Source organism: Jatropha curcas, chromosome 10 (genome assembly GCF_041381405.1).
Source record: "Jatropha curcas cultivar XTBG-Jc1 chromosome 10, XTBG_Jcur_1.0, whole genome shotgun sequence".
In the NCBI taxonomy this organism is placed as follows: Eukaryota; Viridiplantae; Streptophyta; class Magnoliopsida; order Malpighiales; family Euphorbiaceae; genus Jatropha; species Jatropha curcas.
In genome coordinates this window covers 13,009,506-13,026,927 of record NC_143160.1, presented here as the reverse complement: position 1 = coordinate 13,026,927, position 17,422 = coordinate 13,009,506, and the positions used below count along the sequence as shown (strand labels likewise).

The 17,422-nt window shown below is 34.2% G+C and overlaps 1 protein-coding gene and 1 pseudogene across 1 annotated transcript; one reads left to right on the top strand and one right to left on the bottom strand.

Moving 5' to 3' along the window:
* Window positions 1–6,066: 6,066 nt before the first annotated feature.
* Window positions 6,067–8,216, top strand: LOC149493121 (uncharacterized; annotated as a pseudogene).
* A 5,643-nt stretch (window positions 8,217–13,859) lies between these two features.
* On the bottom strand, window positions 13,860–15,599 carry LOC149493120 (7-deoxyloganetin glucosyltransferase-like). Its single transcript, XM_089715779.1, has 2 exons — window positions 15,045–15,599; window positions 13,860–14,938 (listed from the first exon to the last, which is right to left on the bottom strand). The coding sequence occupies exons 1-2, from the start codon at window positions 15,571–15,573 to the stop codon at window positions 14,007–14,009; spliced, it is 1,461 nt and encodes a 486-aa protein (XP_089571905.1). The 5' UTR covers window positions 15,574–15,599; the 3' UTR covers window positions 13,860–14,006.
* Between the last annotated feature and the right edge of the window lie 1,823 nt (window positions 15,600–17,422).

Sequence of the window (17,422 nt, the reverse complement as noted above, 5' to 3'; positions counted from 1 at the left end):
AGCGGCCGGCCTTCTCACCCGCTGACAGCAGCAACGCCGGTCGGAGAAAAACTCATCCTTCCGACCAGACAAATCAAAACTTCATTGTTCTCACTGTGGTCAAGCCAAGCATACGAAAGAACAATGCTTTGAACTGGTGGGATATCCTGAATGGTGGATTGAAAAACACAGAAATAAGGGGACTTTAATGGGAAAATCTAACACCGCCGTGGGCAACGCCGACAGCGCTACCGGCAACAGCGACGGCAACCAGGTTTGAGGAACAGGAACAGGAACAGAGGGGAGAGCTATGGTGGCAATGGCTATGCTTTCTCCTAATATGGAAACCGATGGTTTTATAGGTAAAGGACTTGAGTTATTACACTCAAGTGCTCAAACTCTCCCTGGTCACTTATTTAATCTGTCTAATATTGGTGAATACGAAAATAGTACCTGGAATATTGTTGATACTGAAATTGGTCCAGATTTGCATGTGAATGATAATTGTTGTCCTCAGAATTAGACTAAGGTCCCCATAGTTTCTGATAATTGTAGTTTAACCCCTGAACATGAGAAAATAGGACTAGCAAACCTAATTCAGGACAAGATGAACAAAATGAATGGGTATTTGATACTGGTGCTACTGATACTATGACAAATGATGCAAAAGACATTATTGAGCCTTCAGAACCTCAAAAAACTCATGTTAAGACGGCTAATGGGGAACTTACACTGGTAGAAGGAGATGGGTCAATTGAAATTTCTCCCAAGTTAAAATTGTCTAATTGTCTTTATGTGCCGTCTTTGTCTCACAAGCTTCTATCAATCAATCATGTTACCAAAGAATTGAATTGCATTGTCCTAATGGCTCCAACTTTTTGTTTATTACAGGATATTCAGACGGGGGAGATAATTGGACGTGGCACTGAAAGACTTGGACTATACTATGTGAATGAGGTGGCTCAACAAGGTACTGTGATGCTAGCTCACGAGACTGCTGATAGAGAGGCTTGGTTATGGCACCGTCGCCTAGGGCACCCTTCAACTAATTATTTAAAACTTCTTTTTCCTGAGTTTTTTCAGTCTATTGATAATTTGAAGTGTGAGACTTGTGTGTTTGCTAAAAGTCACAGACAAACTTTTCGTCATAATAATACTAGAACAAACACTATTTTTTCTTTAGTTCACTCTGATGTGTGGGGACCGGCACCAGTAGTGGGCAGTCATGGTCTGAGATATTTTTTGATATTTGTGGATGATTGTACCCGAATGACTTGGGTATATTTTTTGAGAAATAAATCTAAGGTTCCTGGTAAATTTATGCTTTTTTATAATATGATCAAAACACAGTTTCACACTGATATCCAAATCCTTCAATCTGATAATGGGGGAGAATTCGTCAATTCTACCCTTCAAGACTTTACCCAACAAAAGGGCATAGTTCATCAAACTACTTGCCCACATACACCAGAACAAAACGGTGTAGCTGAAAGGAAGAACCGAATTCTGTTAGAGATGACCCGAGCCTTACTTTTTGATTCTCATGTCCCAAAATTTTTCTGGCCTGAAGCAGTAGCTACAGCTACCTACCTGATCAATAGACTCGCCACAAAGATTCTTAACCTAAAACACCTCTCCAGACTTTAGCACAAAAAACCCAAATTTCATCCTCTTTGAACCTTGAACCTCGAATCTTTGGATGCACTGTGTTTGTTCATGTACCCAAAAGTGATAGAACTAAGTTTGATCCTTGTGCTATTAAGTGTGTATTCTTAGGATATGGAGTGAACCAAAAAGGGTATAGATGCTATGATCCTAAGAATAAGCGAATGTTTACCACTATGAATTGTGACTTCTTAGAAATAGAATTTTTCTACAATAACCAACCAAGTGGTCAGGGGGAGAATACAGAGAGTGACACCCTAGGTTGGTTACCTGTGTCTGGTCCTCTTATTGAAGCGGACCCAAAAGAGCAAGTTAACAGGACCATCGAGCTAAGCTCTAAAACAATAGCACAGACTGAGGAAGTCAGTACCACTGAAGATTTATCTACCCTGGCTCCAATATCCGAGGTAAGAAGTCCTGACTCTCTTGAGCCTTTGAATAATAATCCTTATGATGTAACAGAAGAAAAGTCTTAACAGAAGAAAAGTCTCCAAGGAACTATGTAAGTGAAGAAACTATTGAACCAGATGGTAGTAACAGATACATTCTTCCACCTAGAAGCAATAGAGGGATCCCTCCTAAGAGATATTCTCTAGTAAGGGAAACCTCAAGATCAAGGTACCCTGTAAACAACATAGGTGAAGGAAACTTATCTAAGAGTGCCAAAGCTTTCTTATCCAAACTTTATGTAGAGGAAGTTCCCAAAAATGTAGAAGAAGCTTTGAAGTCTGAAAACTGGACTAGAGCTATGGAAGAAGAGATGAAGGCCCTGACAAAAAATGAGACTTGGGAAAAGAAACCAGTGGGGTGCAGATGGATTTTCACAATCAAGTGCCTGCTTGATGGGACAGTTGAAAGATACAAGGCTCGCCTAGTAGCAAAGGGGTACACTCAGACATACGGGATTGACTACTCAGAAACTTTTTCTCCTGTAGCCAAGATTGATACCATAAGAGTGTTATTTTCTATTGCTGCTAACAAGGGATGGCCTCTTCACCAGTTCGATGTCAAGAATGCCTTCTTACATGGTGATCTCAAAGAAGAAGTTTATATGGAATCTCCCCCAGGTTTCTCAGACAATTTCAAAACAGGTGAAGTCTGTTGTTTGAAGAAGTCTCTGTATGGTCTGAAACAGTCTCCTAGGGCGTGGTTTGGGAGATTTACTATGGCAATGAAGAATTATGGATTTGAACAAAGCAACTCAGATCACACCCTCTTCCTCAAACAACGAGATGATCTTGTTACATGCTTAATAATTTATGTCGATGACATGATTATCACAAGGAATGACACAGAAGAGATGACCAGCCTCAGGAAGAAATTGTTTGCAGAATTTGAGATGAAGGATTTGGGAGCATTGAAGTATTTCCTTGGCATAGAAGTTCTGAGATCTCAACAAGGGATATTTATCTGCCAGAGGAAGTATATTCCAGACTTCCTAGTTGAAACAGGCATGGTTGACTGTAATCCCATTGATACCCCCATTGCAGTAAACCATGGACTACAAATTCTAGAAGATGGAGAATCAACTGACAAGGAAAGATATCAGCGACTGGTAGGAAAACTCATATACTTGTCCCATACTCGTCCTGATATTGCATATGCTGTAGGTGTGGTTAGCTAGTTCATGCACCGACCTCAGAAACACCATATGGAAGCTGTGATCAGAATCATAAGGTATCTCAAGGGTACTCCTAGACTGGGAGTTGTGTTCAAAAATCATGGTCACTTAGAAGTACAATGTTACACTGATGTTGATTGGGCAGGTAGTCCAATTGATCGTCGATCTACATCAGGATACTTCACACTGGTTGGTGGTAATTTGGTGACTTGAAGAAATAAAAAACAGAAGGTGGTGACTCTCTCCTCTGCAGAAGCTGAATTTCGAGGAGTAGCTAGAGGTCTTACAGAGGTTTTATGGCTCAGGAAATTAATCACAGAGGTTGGCTTTCCTCCTATAGACACATGCAAAATATTTTGTGACAACAAGGCTGCTATCAGCATATCAGAGAATCCAATTCAACATGACAGAACCAAGCATATTGAAGTGGATAGGCACTTTATCAAAGAAAAAATCGAGACAGTTATTGTTGATCTCCCCTATGTCAGATCAGAAGACCAATTGGCTGACATTCTAACCAAAGTAGTCAATAGGAGGTCGTTTGAGAAGGTACTGAGCAAGTTGAGTATCAGAGATCCTACTACTCAACTTGAGGGGGAGTGTTAGCTAGAATAGGATCAGATTATGCATATCATCATTTCCTTATTTAGAGCCTATTCTCCAGCAAGTCAAATCTGTTACTTTGGAAAGTTTCCTGCACAGAATAACTGACCATTATTAGCATAGATTGTTACTGTTATTGTATAATCTCTTGTATAAAAATCATATTGATACAGTAATGAAAGATAGAGAACACTTATCTCAATCCTTCTTCCTGTCCTTCAATTCTCATATTCTCTGATTTAATAAAATAGCTGTCTGCAATTTATGGCTTTGAGTAATTACTTAGCCTCTCGTCCATCTGTATCTTCAGGAGACAATTATCCCATTTGTTAAGTGAAAATGAGGGCTTATCTTCAAGCCTTTGACTTATGGGAAGTTGTTGAAACAAGTAGACAACCAACTCCTTTGAGAGAAAATCCCACCATAGCTTTCTCTCACCATAGCTCAAATTGATAACCACAACAAAGAAGTTGCCAAGAAGTTGCCAAGAAGTTCAAAGCCCTTTCAACCATTCATTATGTTTTTTCTGATGTTATTTTGAGTCAAAATCTGTTAAAGAGTATTGTGATAGATTGTTGACTGTTGTAAATAAAACAATGCTACCAAAAGAGGAACTCAGTGATAAAAGAGTTGTTTAAAAGGTTTTAGTCAGCCTCCTAGAAAGATTTGAGCCAAAAACATCTTCTTTAGAAGATTCCAAAGACGTAAACACAATTTCTCTCTAAGAGTTAGTGAATGCTCTTTAAGTTCTTGAACAAAGAAGAACCATAAGAATTGAGGAGTCTTTTGAAGAAACTTTTATTGCCAATCAAAAGGAAAAACAAGTTGAGGAAGCAGAAAACTGCTAATGAAAAGCCAAATAAGGGCAAAAGAGCTGCAAACAAAAGAAGAGGAGGTGGGAAACCAAAGTTTCCACCTTGTCCTACCTGTAATAAAGCAAATGATCTAGAAAAGAAAGCTAGCAGAAGAATGGGATCAAACCACCTAGATATAACTATTGCAACAGATTTGGTCATGTAGAGAAAAATTGCAAACTCAAGCAAAGCCACCAAAATCAAAACCAGCAGCAACAACCAAATTAGAGAGCTAATTATGTTGATAAGCAACCTTAATATACTAATCATGTCTTTGTTACTACTCGCTTTACAAATACCAGCGAAAAACATATTTGGTATTTGGATAGTGGATGCTCTAGTCATATGGCATGAGATGAAAATGTATTCTTTTCAATTCAAACTAAGCAACGTACTAAACTAGTTTCTGATGTTCTTTTCATTCCTAGTTAACATCAAAACTTGCTTAGTGTTGCTCAAATATTGAAGAAAGGGTATTCCTTATCTTTCCAAGGGAAAACCGTCATTATTTTTTATCCTCATAGTTTTGAGATTATGGAAATCAGTATGGTGGCTAATAGTTTTCCTATAAATTGGAATTCAGTTGATCATTGCTCTTTTATAGTTAGAAATGATGAATCCGATTTATGGCACAAAAGATTCGACCAATATAATTTGAATTCTCTGAAGTTTATGCAAAAAAATGAAATGGTTAGATGCATGCCAAAAGTCATTATAGATGGCTATATTTGTGGTAGTTGTCAACTTGGGAAGTCAAATAGGCACCCTTTACTAAAAATGCAGCATGGAGAGTAAAAGAAAAGCTAGAAATGGTCCATACTGATGTATGTGGACCAATGAGGAGAACTTCTCTGAGTAATAATTTATATTTCACCTTGTTCATAGATGATTTTACAAGGATGACCTAGTTTTATGTTGGAGTTAGAACTTTGTCTTAGAACTCCAAGTCAGTTGCCAATATGTTACTTTTTGTTCATGTGGCAGATTAGTTTTTGGTAAAGTTAATTTTAGATTAACGTTATTTTGAAATTATGCTATGTAACGGTGTTGTAAACAACGTCAGCTTTATATCTAATCATGGTTCAAATTAGATTAGATTTAAAATTTGAATTTTGTAAATGGATTGCGGTAATATATATAGAACTCTTATAATCTCTGCCCTAAGTAAATGAAAATAGAGTATGAGCTGCAACCTCTCCTTTATGTGTGTTTTTTGATTTTTTCTCTCTAAATTTCTGCTTCAAAACCAAAAAATGTTATCAAAGCTGCTTAGATCTTAAAGGGCTTGAGATCAATTTGCTATTTGAGAGTGAGAAAAAGAAAGAAAAAGAGAGATAAGTCAGCATGGCTTGTAATGTTTCACTTCCAGCACCACCAATCTTAAAAGGTTAGAATTATGACTTTTGGGTAGTGAAAATGAAGTCCTTTTTGAAAGCAAATGATTTATAGGAGGCAATGGAGAAGGATTATGAGCCACCTCCCCCAAGAGCAAACCCAACTCTTGCTCAATTGAAGCAAAAAAACAGAGGATGCTTTGAAGCCATTCAAAGCTTTGTCTTTCATTCACTCAACAGTGGACGAAACAATCTTTCTAAGGATTATAAGTGTTGAGATAGCCAAAATAGCTTAGGACTTGTTAAAGGAAGAGTTTCAAGGCTCTGATAGAGTGAAACAAGTAAAGTTACAAACTTTACGAAGAGAATTTGAAGCATTGAGGATGAAAGATAATGAGAATGTTAAAGATTACAGTTCAAGGGTTCTTCAAGTTGTGAGCCAACTGAGAATGTATGGTGAAGACATCTCAGATCAGAGAGTAGGCATGGCCGGTTCAGTGAACCGCCGATTCTGGTTCACTGAACCGCCGGTTCGAGATGTTTAAAATTTTGAACCGGAACCGACCCTTGAACCTCCGATTCCGGTCCGATTTCGGTTCCGGCACGGTTTAGCACGGTTCCGGCGAATCGACGGTTCAAATTACGGTTCCGATTCGGTTCCGACATTTACGCAAATTTTTAAAAAAATAATAAATTTTTGATTCCGAATTCATGAATAAATAATAATTTTAAAATGTTTAAATTTTATTAACTAAATGAATTATTATAAATTTTAAAAGAAAAACATCTATTAACTAACTTAGAACTATTATTACATTAAATTTACAAATTTTGCTAATTTACTAATATAAAAAACTATAAATGGAATATAAAATTAATGGAATGAGTTGGAAATTATTATTGTCAAATACTAAGAAAATTATTTAAAAAATGAAATGAAGTAAATTTATAAATGGAAAAATTTGAGATTAGAGAAAGAATTTGGAATTGGATGTAAGAAAATAAAAAATAAACAATAGATAATTTCAATATTAAGGAAAATAAAGCAATAGAAAAAATAATGAACTATGGAAATTTGAGAGAATTTTGATTGAGAATAAGAGAAGAGTTAGGATATAATTGATTGTGAAATAAAAAATCATCAACTCATCATATTTATACATGTGTCTCATTTATTAGTTTTCCAAATTGTCCCTTATATAATTTGGTAAATTACAGTAAATAAATAAATAAATGATTAAAATGAATAAAATTTATTTACCAAAAAATAAATAAAAAACACCTATCATATCAAAAACTATCCGTTACACTCTTTTTTTGTACACTTGAAAGTATTTTTTTTTATATAAATTAAGTCAAAAAATGTGTATTTTTTTCACAACTTTTTATAACTTATGTACCATTTTACTTCTCTTCACCATAAATCAAATCAACTACAATCAAATCAATTGATATAAATTTTTTTATAAAAATTTTATGCTACAATTTTTTGTGTATCCGGTTCGAACCGGCGGTGAACCGCCGGTTCCGGGCCATATTTTAACATCCACATGAACCTTAATCGGCCCTTGAACCGCCGGTTCAGGTTCAAAATTATGAACCGCCGATTTCGGTCCGGTTCCGATTCGTCTACAGTACGGTTCGGTTCCGGTTCAGTTCCGGTTAGAACCGAACCGATGGCCATGCCTATCAGAGAGTTATAGAGAAAATTCTCATCTCTGTGCCTGAGAAATATGAGTCCAAAGTTGTAGATATTCAAGAGGCTTATGATCTCTCAAAGTACGCAGTCATTGAACTTGTTGGAGATTTACAAGCTCAAGAACAAAGATTGTCCATTTAGAAATGAAATCTCCACTGAAGGAGCTTTTTATGCTGCAAACAACATAAAGCAAACTATTTTTAAAGGCTCAAGAAGCAGCTATCAAGTAAGAAAAATAATGAAACAAATTTTTTCTTCAAAGGGCAAAGAAATTCAGAGAAAAGAGAAGTTTTCACCATGTAGAGTATGTAAAAGAACTAATCATTTGGAGAAGGATTGCTGGTACAAAGATAAAAAAATAAATTCAATGTTGGCATTGCAAGAATTTTGGCCATATTGAGAAGTATTGCCAAAGAATCAAAATCAGTAACAATAAGGGCAATATGAAAATGCTAATATAGTTTAATAAGAGCAAAAGGAGGAAAATGCATTCATGGTGAGCCATGTTTCAAAAGTTATAGACCAAAAGGCATGTTTCATTGACAGTGCCTACTCACATCACATGACAAACAATGTTTCAAACTTCTCACAACTAGATTCCTCTTACAAATCCTTTATGACGGTGGCAAATTTAGAAAAAATTCAAGTTACCGGGAGAGGTACCATTCAAATTCAGACTAGCAAAGGTATGGAATTCATTGAGGATGTCATCTTGTTCCTAAAATAATTAAAATTTGCTGAGTGTTGGTCAATTGCTTGAGAATGGTTATGTTTTGAAATTTGAGCATAAATCATGTAAATTTTATGATGGCTGTGGAGAAGAATTAGTTGAAGTCACAAAGAAGGGTAGAGATTTTCCATTAAAATTTAAAGATTTTTCTTTAAATGCATTTGAAGTTTCTAAAAATGATGATACATGGTTATGGCACAAAAGATTTGGCCACTATAATCTGAACTCAATTAAGTTTATGCAAAGTTTAAAGATATTGAGAGATAATGCCTGAACTTTTTGTTGAAAATTTTGAAAATTGTAAAACTTGTCAGCTAGGCAAATTGCATAGACAACCTTTTTCAAATAAATAAGTATGGAGAGCTTCTCAAAAGCTTAAACTTGTACACAGATGTTTATGGTCTTATGATGACTCCCTCTCTTACTGGCAATAAATATTTCATTCTCTTTATTGATGATTACACAAGAATCACATGGGTTTACTTCTTAAAGTAAAAATCTGAATTTTTCATGTATTCAAGAAGTTTAAAGCTTTTGTTGAGAATCAATATGACTTCTCTATCAAAACAATCAAATCAGATAGAGGCACCGAATACACCTCTTCTGAATTTGAAACATTTTTTGAAGATGGAGGCATTCAGCATCAACTCTCAACTCCTTATACACCATAACAAAATGGTGCTTTTGAACGGAAGAACAGAACCATAATGGAGATGGCTAGGTGTATGCCAGCTGAGAAGGAGATTCCAAAAAAATTTTGGGCTAAGGCTATTAGCACCTCAATTTATTTACTCGAGTTGCCGACAAGAGCTTTGAAGAATTTAACTCCTTTTAAAGCATGGAATGGTTATAGGCCTACAGTTACACACCTTAGAGTGTTTGGTTCATTGTGTTATATACATGTTCCAGATGTAAAAAGACACAAATTGGAAAACAAAGCAGAGAAGGGTATACTTTTGGGGTACAACTCTCAATCCAAAGGCTATAGAGTCTTTGTTTTGCAATTTGAAAAAGTTGTAATCAGCCGGGATGTTTTTGATGAGCATACTTTATGGAATTGGGACAAGAACATGGAAGAAAAAGAGAATATTATTGCTGTCAATTGAAATTTACAAAGTGTGAATGAAGACAACTCCATACCTAACTCAGAAAGTATAGATGATCCTACTGTGGATTTTCCACCTTGAAGAACCAGACCACTTTCTGAGATTTATAGTTGTTGTGTGGCTACTCTTGAACCAACAACTTATCAAGAGGCTTCTATGGATCAAGAATGGCAAGTTGCAATAGAGGAGTTAAAAATGATTAACAAGAATAATACTTGGAGACTTGTTCCAAAGCCTAAAAGTAAAAAGGTTATTGGAGTAGAGTGGATTTATAGAACCAAGGTGCATCCAGATGGATCATTAAACAAGCTTAAAGCAAGTTTGGTTGCAAAAGGTTATGCACAAGAAGCCGGGACTGATTACACTGAAACTTTTACACCTGTGGCTAAGCTTGATACAATCAGGATTTTACTCTGAATTGCAACTCAAAATAATTGGAAAATATACCAACTAGATATGAAGTTACCTTTATGAATGGAGAATTGCAAGAAAAAGTGTTTATTGAGCAAACTGAGGGTTACTTAGTTCAAGGCAAAGAAGATTGGGTTTATGAGTTGAGAAAAGCTCTCTACGGACTTAAACAAGCTCTTAGAGCTTGGTACAGCAAAATCGATAATAATTTTTCAAGCCATGGGTTTGTTAAAAATCCTATTGAGCACATTCTTTATATGAAGAAACTGAATGAAGAAAATGTTATTATTGTATCACTTTATGTGGATGATTTATCACTGACTGAAAATAATTTCAAGGAAATTCAATAGTTTAAGAAGAAAATGAGAGAAGAATTTGAAATTTCAGATCTTGGTGAAATGAAATTCTTTCTTGGCATGGAGATTCATCAAAGCCAAGATGAAATTTTTATTTGCCAAAAGAAATATACTGAAGAAATATTGAAGAAGTTCAAAATGGATAGATGCAAATCAATTGCTACTTCACTTGCTGCAAATATGAAGCTATCTAAGGCGGATGGGAATGATCTTGGTGTTGAAAGTTTGTATAGGAGCCTAGTTGGAAGCTTGTTGTATTTGACAGCAACTAGACCCGATTTAATATTTTCAACAAGTGTTTTATTAAGATTTATCTAAGAATCCAACAATGTTCAGTTTGGAGCTGCAAAAAGGGTTCTTATATACTTAAGGGGAACAACTAATTATGGAATTTTATTCAAGGCTAGATGTGAAGTTAATTTAGTTGGATTTATTGATAGCGAATGGGCCAAGAGTGTTGATGATCAAGAGCACATGAGGTTGTGTATTTTTCTTGGGTTCAGGGAATATTTCTTGGCATTCAAAGAAGCAACATGTTGCAGCTCAATCATCTGCAGAACCAAAGTACATGGTTGTTGCATCCGCTGTCAATCAAGATTTGTGGATGAAAAAGATTCTTACAAATTTTGGTTACAATTCAAAGGAGGCTACTAAGATTTATTGCGATAGCAAGTTAGCCATTGCTATTGCTAAAAATCTAGTACACCATGGAAGAACGAAGCATATGAATGTGAAATATCATTTTGTGAGAGAAGCTGAAATTTCAAAGCAAATGAATTTTATTTATTGTCCTTCGAGTGAGCAAGTTGCAGATATATTCCCTAAGTCTCTTCCTAAGGACAAATTTGAGTTCTTTAGATCAAAACTTGCAGTATTAAGTCAAAGTTCCAAAGACGAGAATGTTAGAGTTAGAACTTTGCCTTAGAATTCCTAGTCAGTGTTGCCACATGTCACTTTTTTTTATGTGGCAGATTAGTTTTTTGTTAATGTGACAACACGTAAAGTTAATTGTAGATTAACTTTATTCTGAAATTATGCTATGTGATGGTGTTGTAAGCAAGGTCATCTTTATATCTAATCATGGTTCAAATTAAATTAGATTTAAAATTTGAATTCTGTAAATAGATTGCGATAATACATATACAGCTCCTGTAATCTCTGCCCTAAGTGAATGAAAATAGAGTATGAGCTACAACCTCTCCTTTATGTGTATTTTTTGATTTTTTTTTTCTCTCTAAATTTATGCTTTAAAATCAACAGTTTATTTCCTCAATAATAAGTAACAAGTTTTTTCAGTATTCAAGAAGTTTAAAGCTCAAGATGAAAGGGCAAGTGGATTTCAACTGAAAACTTTGAGATTGGACAATGGTACTGAATACAATTCTGTTGAATTCAACAAGTTTTGTGATGATTTGGGAATCAAGCATCAATTTACTATCAGTTACACACTGAACATAAAGGGGTTTCAAAGAGAAAAAATAGAACGGTTATGGAAATGGCTAGATGCATGGTGATTAAGAAGAAATTGCCAAAGAATTTCTGGGCAAAAGTTGTATTCACATCAATGCATCTTCTTAATAAGCTACTTACAAAGTCTATTAAGGAGAAGACACCGATTGAAGCTTGATTTGGTTTGAAACCTTCTCTAAAGCACTTGAGAGTGTTCGGTTCTATGTGTTACATTCACATTCCTACAATAAAGAGAGGGAAACTTAATGAAAAGATTGAAGTTGGTATTTTTCTAGGATATACAGCTCAATCAAAAGCCTTATAGTGTACGATGTTAAAACAAAGAAAGTGTTTGCGTGTAGAGATGTAAAGTTTGATGAAAGTGCTTATTGGAATTAGGACACAAATATGGTGGAGAAGTAATCTAGTGTTGTTCAACAAAAATCTAAAAATGCAAACATGCTTAATCAACTTAATGATTATGCAACAAATGATGCTTCATGAAGTAGCTCACCACCTCCTAAGACCAAACCTTTAGCTAAGATTTATGAAAAATGTAGCTTTGTGACATACATGTTACGCAAAAGCTTTAACAAATGAGGCTTAAGTAGCTGCAATGTAGGAGGAGCTTCGAATGATAAATAAAAATGAGACATGGTTCCTCACTTATAGACCTAACGATAGAAAGGTCATTGGAGTTAAGTGGATTTACAGGCTGAAATTGAATCTTGATGGAATCATATTCAAACATAAGGCAAGATTGGTAGTTAAAGGATATGCACAACTTCTTGTTATTGAATATGGAGATACATTTGCTCCAATTGCTCGACATGACACTGTGAGATTGTTAATTACTTTTGCTGCTTAAATAAAATGGAATGTCTATCACTTTGATGTCAAATCAGCCTTCACTAATGGTTTCTTAGAGGAAGAAATCTTTATTGAATAGGCTAAAGGATTTCTTATTGCTGGATGTGAAGATAAAGTTTATAAGCTTAGTAAAGCTTTATATGGCCTAAAGCAAGCCCCAAAGGGCATGGTACAATATAATGGATGCCCATTTACTTGATAAAAGATTTCATAGAAGTCCTAATTAATGAGCCCACTTTGTATGTGAAGCATAGTAAGGATAAAGATTTACTTATTATCTCCTTGTATGTTGATGATTAACCAGTGACCAAAAATAATTTGGATTTAATATAGAGTTTCAAGGAGCAAGTCTTGCAAGTGTTTGATATGACTGATCTTGGCTTGACGAAATATTTTCTCGGTCTTGAAGTTTATCAGTTTGAGAATGGAGTTTTCATTCCATAGCACAAGTATGTTCTTGATATACTGAAAAAAAAAATAATGTGGAAAGCTGCAAATCTATTACAACTCCATTGGTATTGAATGAAAAATTAGAGAAAGAATATCGTGAAGCCAAGGTAGATGCTGTTGTATATAGAAGTTTGGTTGGTAGTCTATTATAGTTGACTGCTACAAGACCTGATTTAAGGTTTGCAGCGAGTCGTTTATCAAGATTTATGCAGTCACCAAGCCAAAACTACTTTGGTGCAACAAGAGGGTTCTTAGGTACATAAAAGGGATAAGAGATCATGATATTTATTTATTCCTATGTGGAGACTATTGTTCTTGTTGGCTATTCATACAGTGACTGGGCTGGGTGTTTGGATGATTATAAAAGCACCTTAGGCTATGCTTTTTCCTTTGGCTTGCGAGTCTTCTCTTAGACTTCAGTGAAGTAGGACATTGTTGCTTAGTCCACTGTAGACGCTGAATATGTAGCAGCAGCTTCAGCAGCACACCAAGCCGGCCAAGAAAGTAATCACGGAAAGAAAGAAAGTAATCACGGAATTGCAGCCGGCCAAGAAAAAGACGTATTAATTATATCAATAAACATGCATATGGTTAATTAGATAATTGCGTTCGTAAATTTCTATGCATTTGTCCTTTCAACGGTCCAATGACTAGAATGACCATCCTTGGAACAATTATGATTCGAAACAGATAAAACTAATTTCGTTAATTTATTATGAATTTATTCACATGTGAAAAGTAATTTTGTATATGTCCTTGAGAATTTTATTACTATATTATTTATTCAACATACTCCATTCTTTTACATTTATAACATGAACGTATCAAACATATCCAACATAAAAATTTTCAGATTCAATAGCAGTTCTCAACAGACAATCAAACTTTTGACAAGAGTACATGACACACCAATTTATCCAAATTCAAGGATGATGAACCAGTTGGACTAGTTGCTTCTATTGCTAATTTTCTCCATTCCATGGCCCTATTCCTCAATTTTTTACATTTTTCTCCTTCCATAAGCTCCCTAACAAGCTTTTCAATTTCATCTCTCTTTACATTACTATCAATCTCCATTCCAACTCCCCATTCCCAGCAAGTGTAGCGACAATTTGTTGGTTGATCTGCGAAGAAAGGCCAACAAAGCATTGGAACTCCTGCTGACAAACTTTCAATCGTCGAACCCCAACCACAATGTGTTAGAAACCCTCCAATGGAGAAGTGGTTAAGTACTTCTTCTTGTGGACACCAACTAGCAATTAGACCTCTTTCTTTAGTATATTCAACAAACTCAGGTGGCAAGATGCCCGAGTCACCAATAACCAAATCAGGCCTAATAATCCATAAAAATGGATGTTTGCTATTTGCTAATCCCATTCCAAATTCTATAAGTTGTTCTCTTGTCATAACAGTAATGCTGCCAAAACTAATGTAGAGAACTGACTTGGGCTTCATAGAATCTAGCCATTGAAGACACTCAGATTCTTCTTTCCATAAATTGTACCCAATAGACTTCAATGATTCATCTTGAATATGATTCAGATGTAACTGAAGCGGGCCAATTGCGTAAACTTGAGAATAGATAGACGAAAGGCCATTCAGAACATCTCTTTCTAATGCATCAAATGTATGAGTAACAATTGCAGATGCTTTAATAGCTATCTCTACACTTTCCATGGCCAAGTTGAAGACAATTTCATTAGGATCAGTAGTTCGAAGGAAATCCGGAAGATCCCTCAATCGAACATCTTTCATACCTGGAATCCAGTCTACAGTCTTCTCCAAATAACCATTTGTCAAGTCGCTCGCATCTTCAAGCAAAGAAAGTAGCTTAGTCAAGCGATCTGGAGTTTAGGATAATATATATACATTATAGAATTCAAGCTACTTAAAACATTACTTAAAACACTTGGTTACCTTTTAGTGGTATGAGACCCTTGTCCTTGAGAGCAGAAAATTGTTTAAACCCCATCAAAGAACAAGCTGAGATGGTGAAAAACAAGACAATAGGGACTGCAATTTCCTGAGCAGCAGAAACAGTGAAAGTTGACATGAAACCATCAGAAACAATGCAAGTTACAGGGGGAACTTTACTGGCTAAGGCAAGATCATTCAATTTAGCAATAATTTCAAGAAATGGGGCAAATAAATTTTTTCTGATAGAGTTACAAAGAGCAGGAACGTCTTGAGAGGCATCAGGATCTGAAGGAGGAAGACCATCAGGAATTGTATAAAAATGGAAACCAGGTAAGCCTTCCATGGAATTAGCACCCCTAGTTTTGATGAAACGATTGTGATTAAATTCAGTATTGATATAAGTGATGTGAAAGCCTCTGAAGTAAAGGAGTTTTGCTAGTTTAAGCATTGTTTTTATGTGGCTTTGAGCTGGGTAAGGAATGAAAATGGCATGGGGCTGGTTAGCTGCTGCCATGGAATTGGAACCCATAATTTTCTTACTTCTGGAGACTTTCTTGTGGTGTCATGTATTTGTAGAGGAAGCCAATAATTATTTGATCATTTGATGAACAAAAGTTGTGGCCGGAGATTATTTAATTGATATTAAAAGATCATGAGCCTTTCTTTTTAGAAGATCGTATCTAATTATTAAAAATATTAAAATCATTATTATTAATAAAAATGAATAAGCAATATCAAAAATATTAATATTTTGTACGGGACACCAAAACTAGCTAAAAGTACCATTTAATATTTAGTACCATTTAAAATTAGTACAATATTTTAATTATTAGAGTAAAACTATAATCTATAGTTGTTGCATTGTGATTATGTTATATGTGCTCATATTTTTCATATTAATCATTTCTTGAATCAAAGCTGAGGCAATGTGTTTAAGAGAAATTTAATTTATATTAAAGTTTTGAGAGAAGATAGCACATCTGAGCACAGTTTGATTTGGTGCGGTTTGAAAAATAATTCGAACCAAACCATAAATTACGTACGGTTTATAGATTTTTCAATTCAAACTAAATAATTTAATTGATGAAATTAAATTAAATCAAACCGTAAAAAGTGATTTAGTGCGATCTGATTTACGGCTTGATACATTAAAATAATTTAATAATTATTTTAATTATACTTAAACAACATAATGAATTCATATATAATATATAACATAAGAAAAATTTTATAACTAGCAAAAAAGTGTTCAGTTATTTGATAATATAAAGTATAACATATAAAATACCAATTTTTACAATTTAATTTATAAAAACAATAAGATTTTATGTAAATAATATTCATGATCTGCCAAAGTATAACCTACCAGTAAGAATTTATTCATAAAATAAATAAATAAATTTTTTTCAATACTATAATATTAAGAACATAAGAAATGACACCAAAGAGAAGTTGTCATGTTCACAAGGTGTATTTTCCAAGGTGAATTTATTTTGTTAGGTAAAATAAATTACCGATTTGGAATACGTTATTGATACAGTTTAATTCAATTTCAAATGTTTTAATTAAATAAAAACCGAACCAAATTGTTTTCAAGGCAATTTATTAAATTATAAACTAAACCAAACCATTTAAAACGATAAATCATTAATTTAAAATTGACAGTTTGGTGCATTTTGGTTTGGTTTTGCAATTTAAACCGTTTAATGTTCATGTAAGATCATAAAATACCAATTTTTACGATTTAATGTATAAAAACAATAAGATTATATGTAAGTAATATTCATGATCCATCAAAGTAACCTACCAGTAAGAATTTATTCATAAAATAAATAAATAAATTTTTTTTTCAATACTACACTATTAAGAACATAAGAAATGACACCAAAAAAAAGTTGTCATGTTCACAAGGTGTATTTTCGAAGGTGAATTTATTTTGTTAGGTAAAATAAACTATAGGTTTGGAATATGTTATTAATGCAGTTTAATTCAATTTTAAATGGTTTAATTAAATAAAAATCGAACCAATTTGTTTTCAAGGCAATTTATTAAATTATAAACTAAATCAAACCATTTAAAATGATAAACCATTAATTTAAAATTTATAGTTTGGTTCGTTTTGGTTTGGTTTTGCTATTTAAACCGTTTAATGTTCATCCCTATCTAACAATATAAAGAAAATATTAAAAAATTAAATGTCTCTCAAAAAATATTAATATATTAAATAAATGAAGACTTGACAGAATTGAGAGCATCAATTTGGAACATTTGGTTCAATTGATTTATACAGTTAATAATTGATTTAACCTAATAGTAAGACTAGAGACTTCTACCGAGGATTTTAATCAGCAAATGATACAAGAGACAATAAGTTGTTA

What these genes read in the sequence shown, in the direction of transcription:
- LOC149493120 (XM_089715779.1), bottom strand. Translation starts at nt 15,573, where the DNA reads ATGGGTTCCAATTCCATGGCAGCAGCTAACCAGCCCCATGCCATTTTC. An exon ending in GGGTCTCATACCACTAAAAG is followed by an intron (nt 14,939 to 15,044) that starts GTAACCAAGTGT and finishes CTTTGCTTGAAG; the next exon opens with ATGCGAGCGACTTGACAAAT.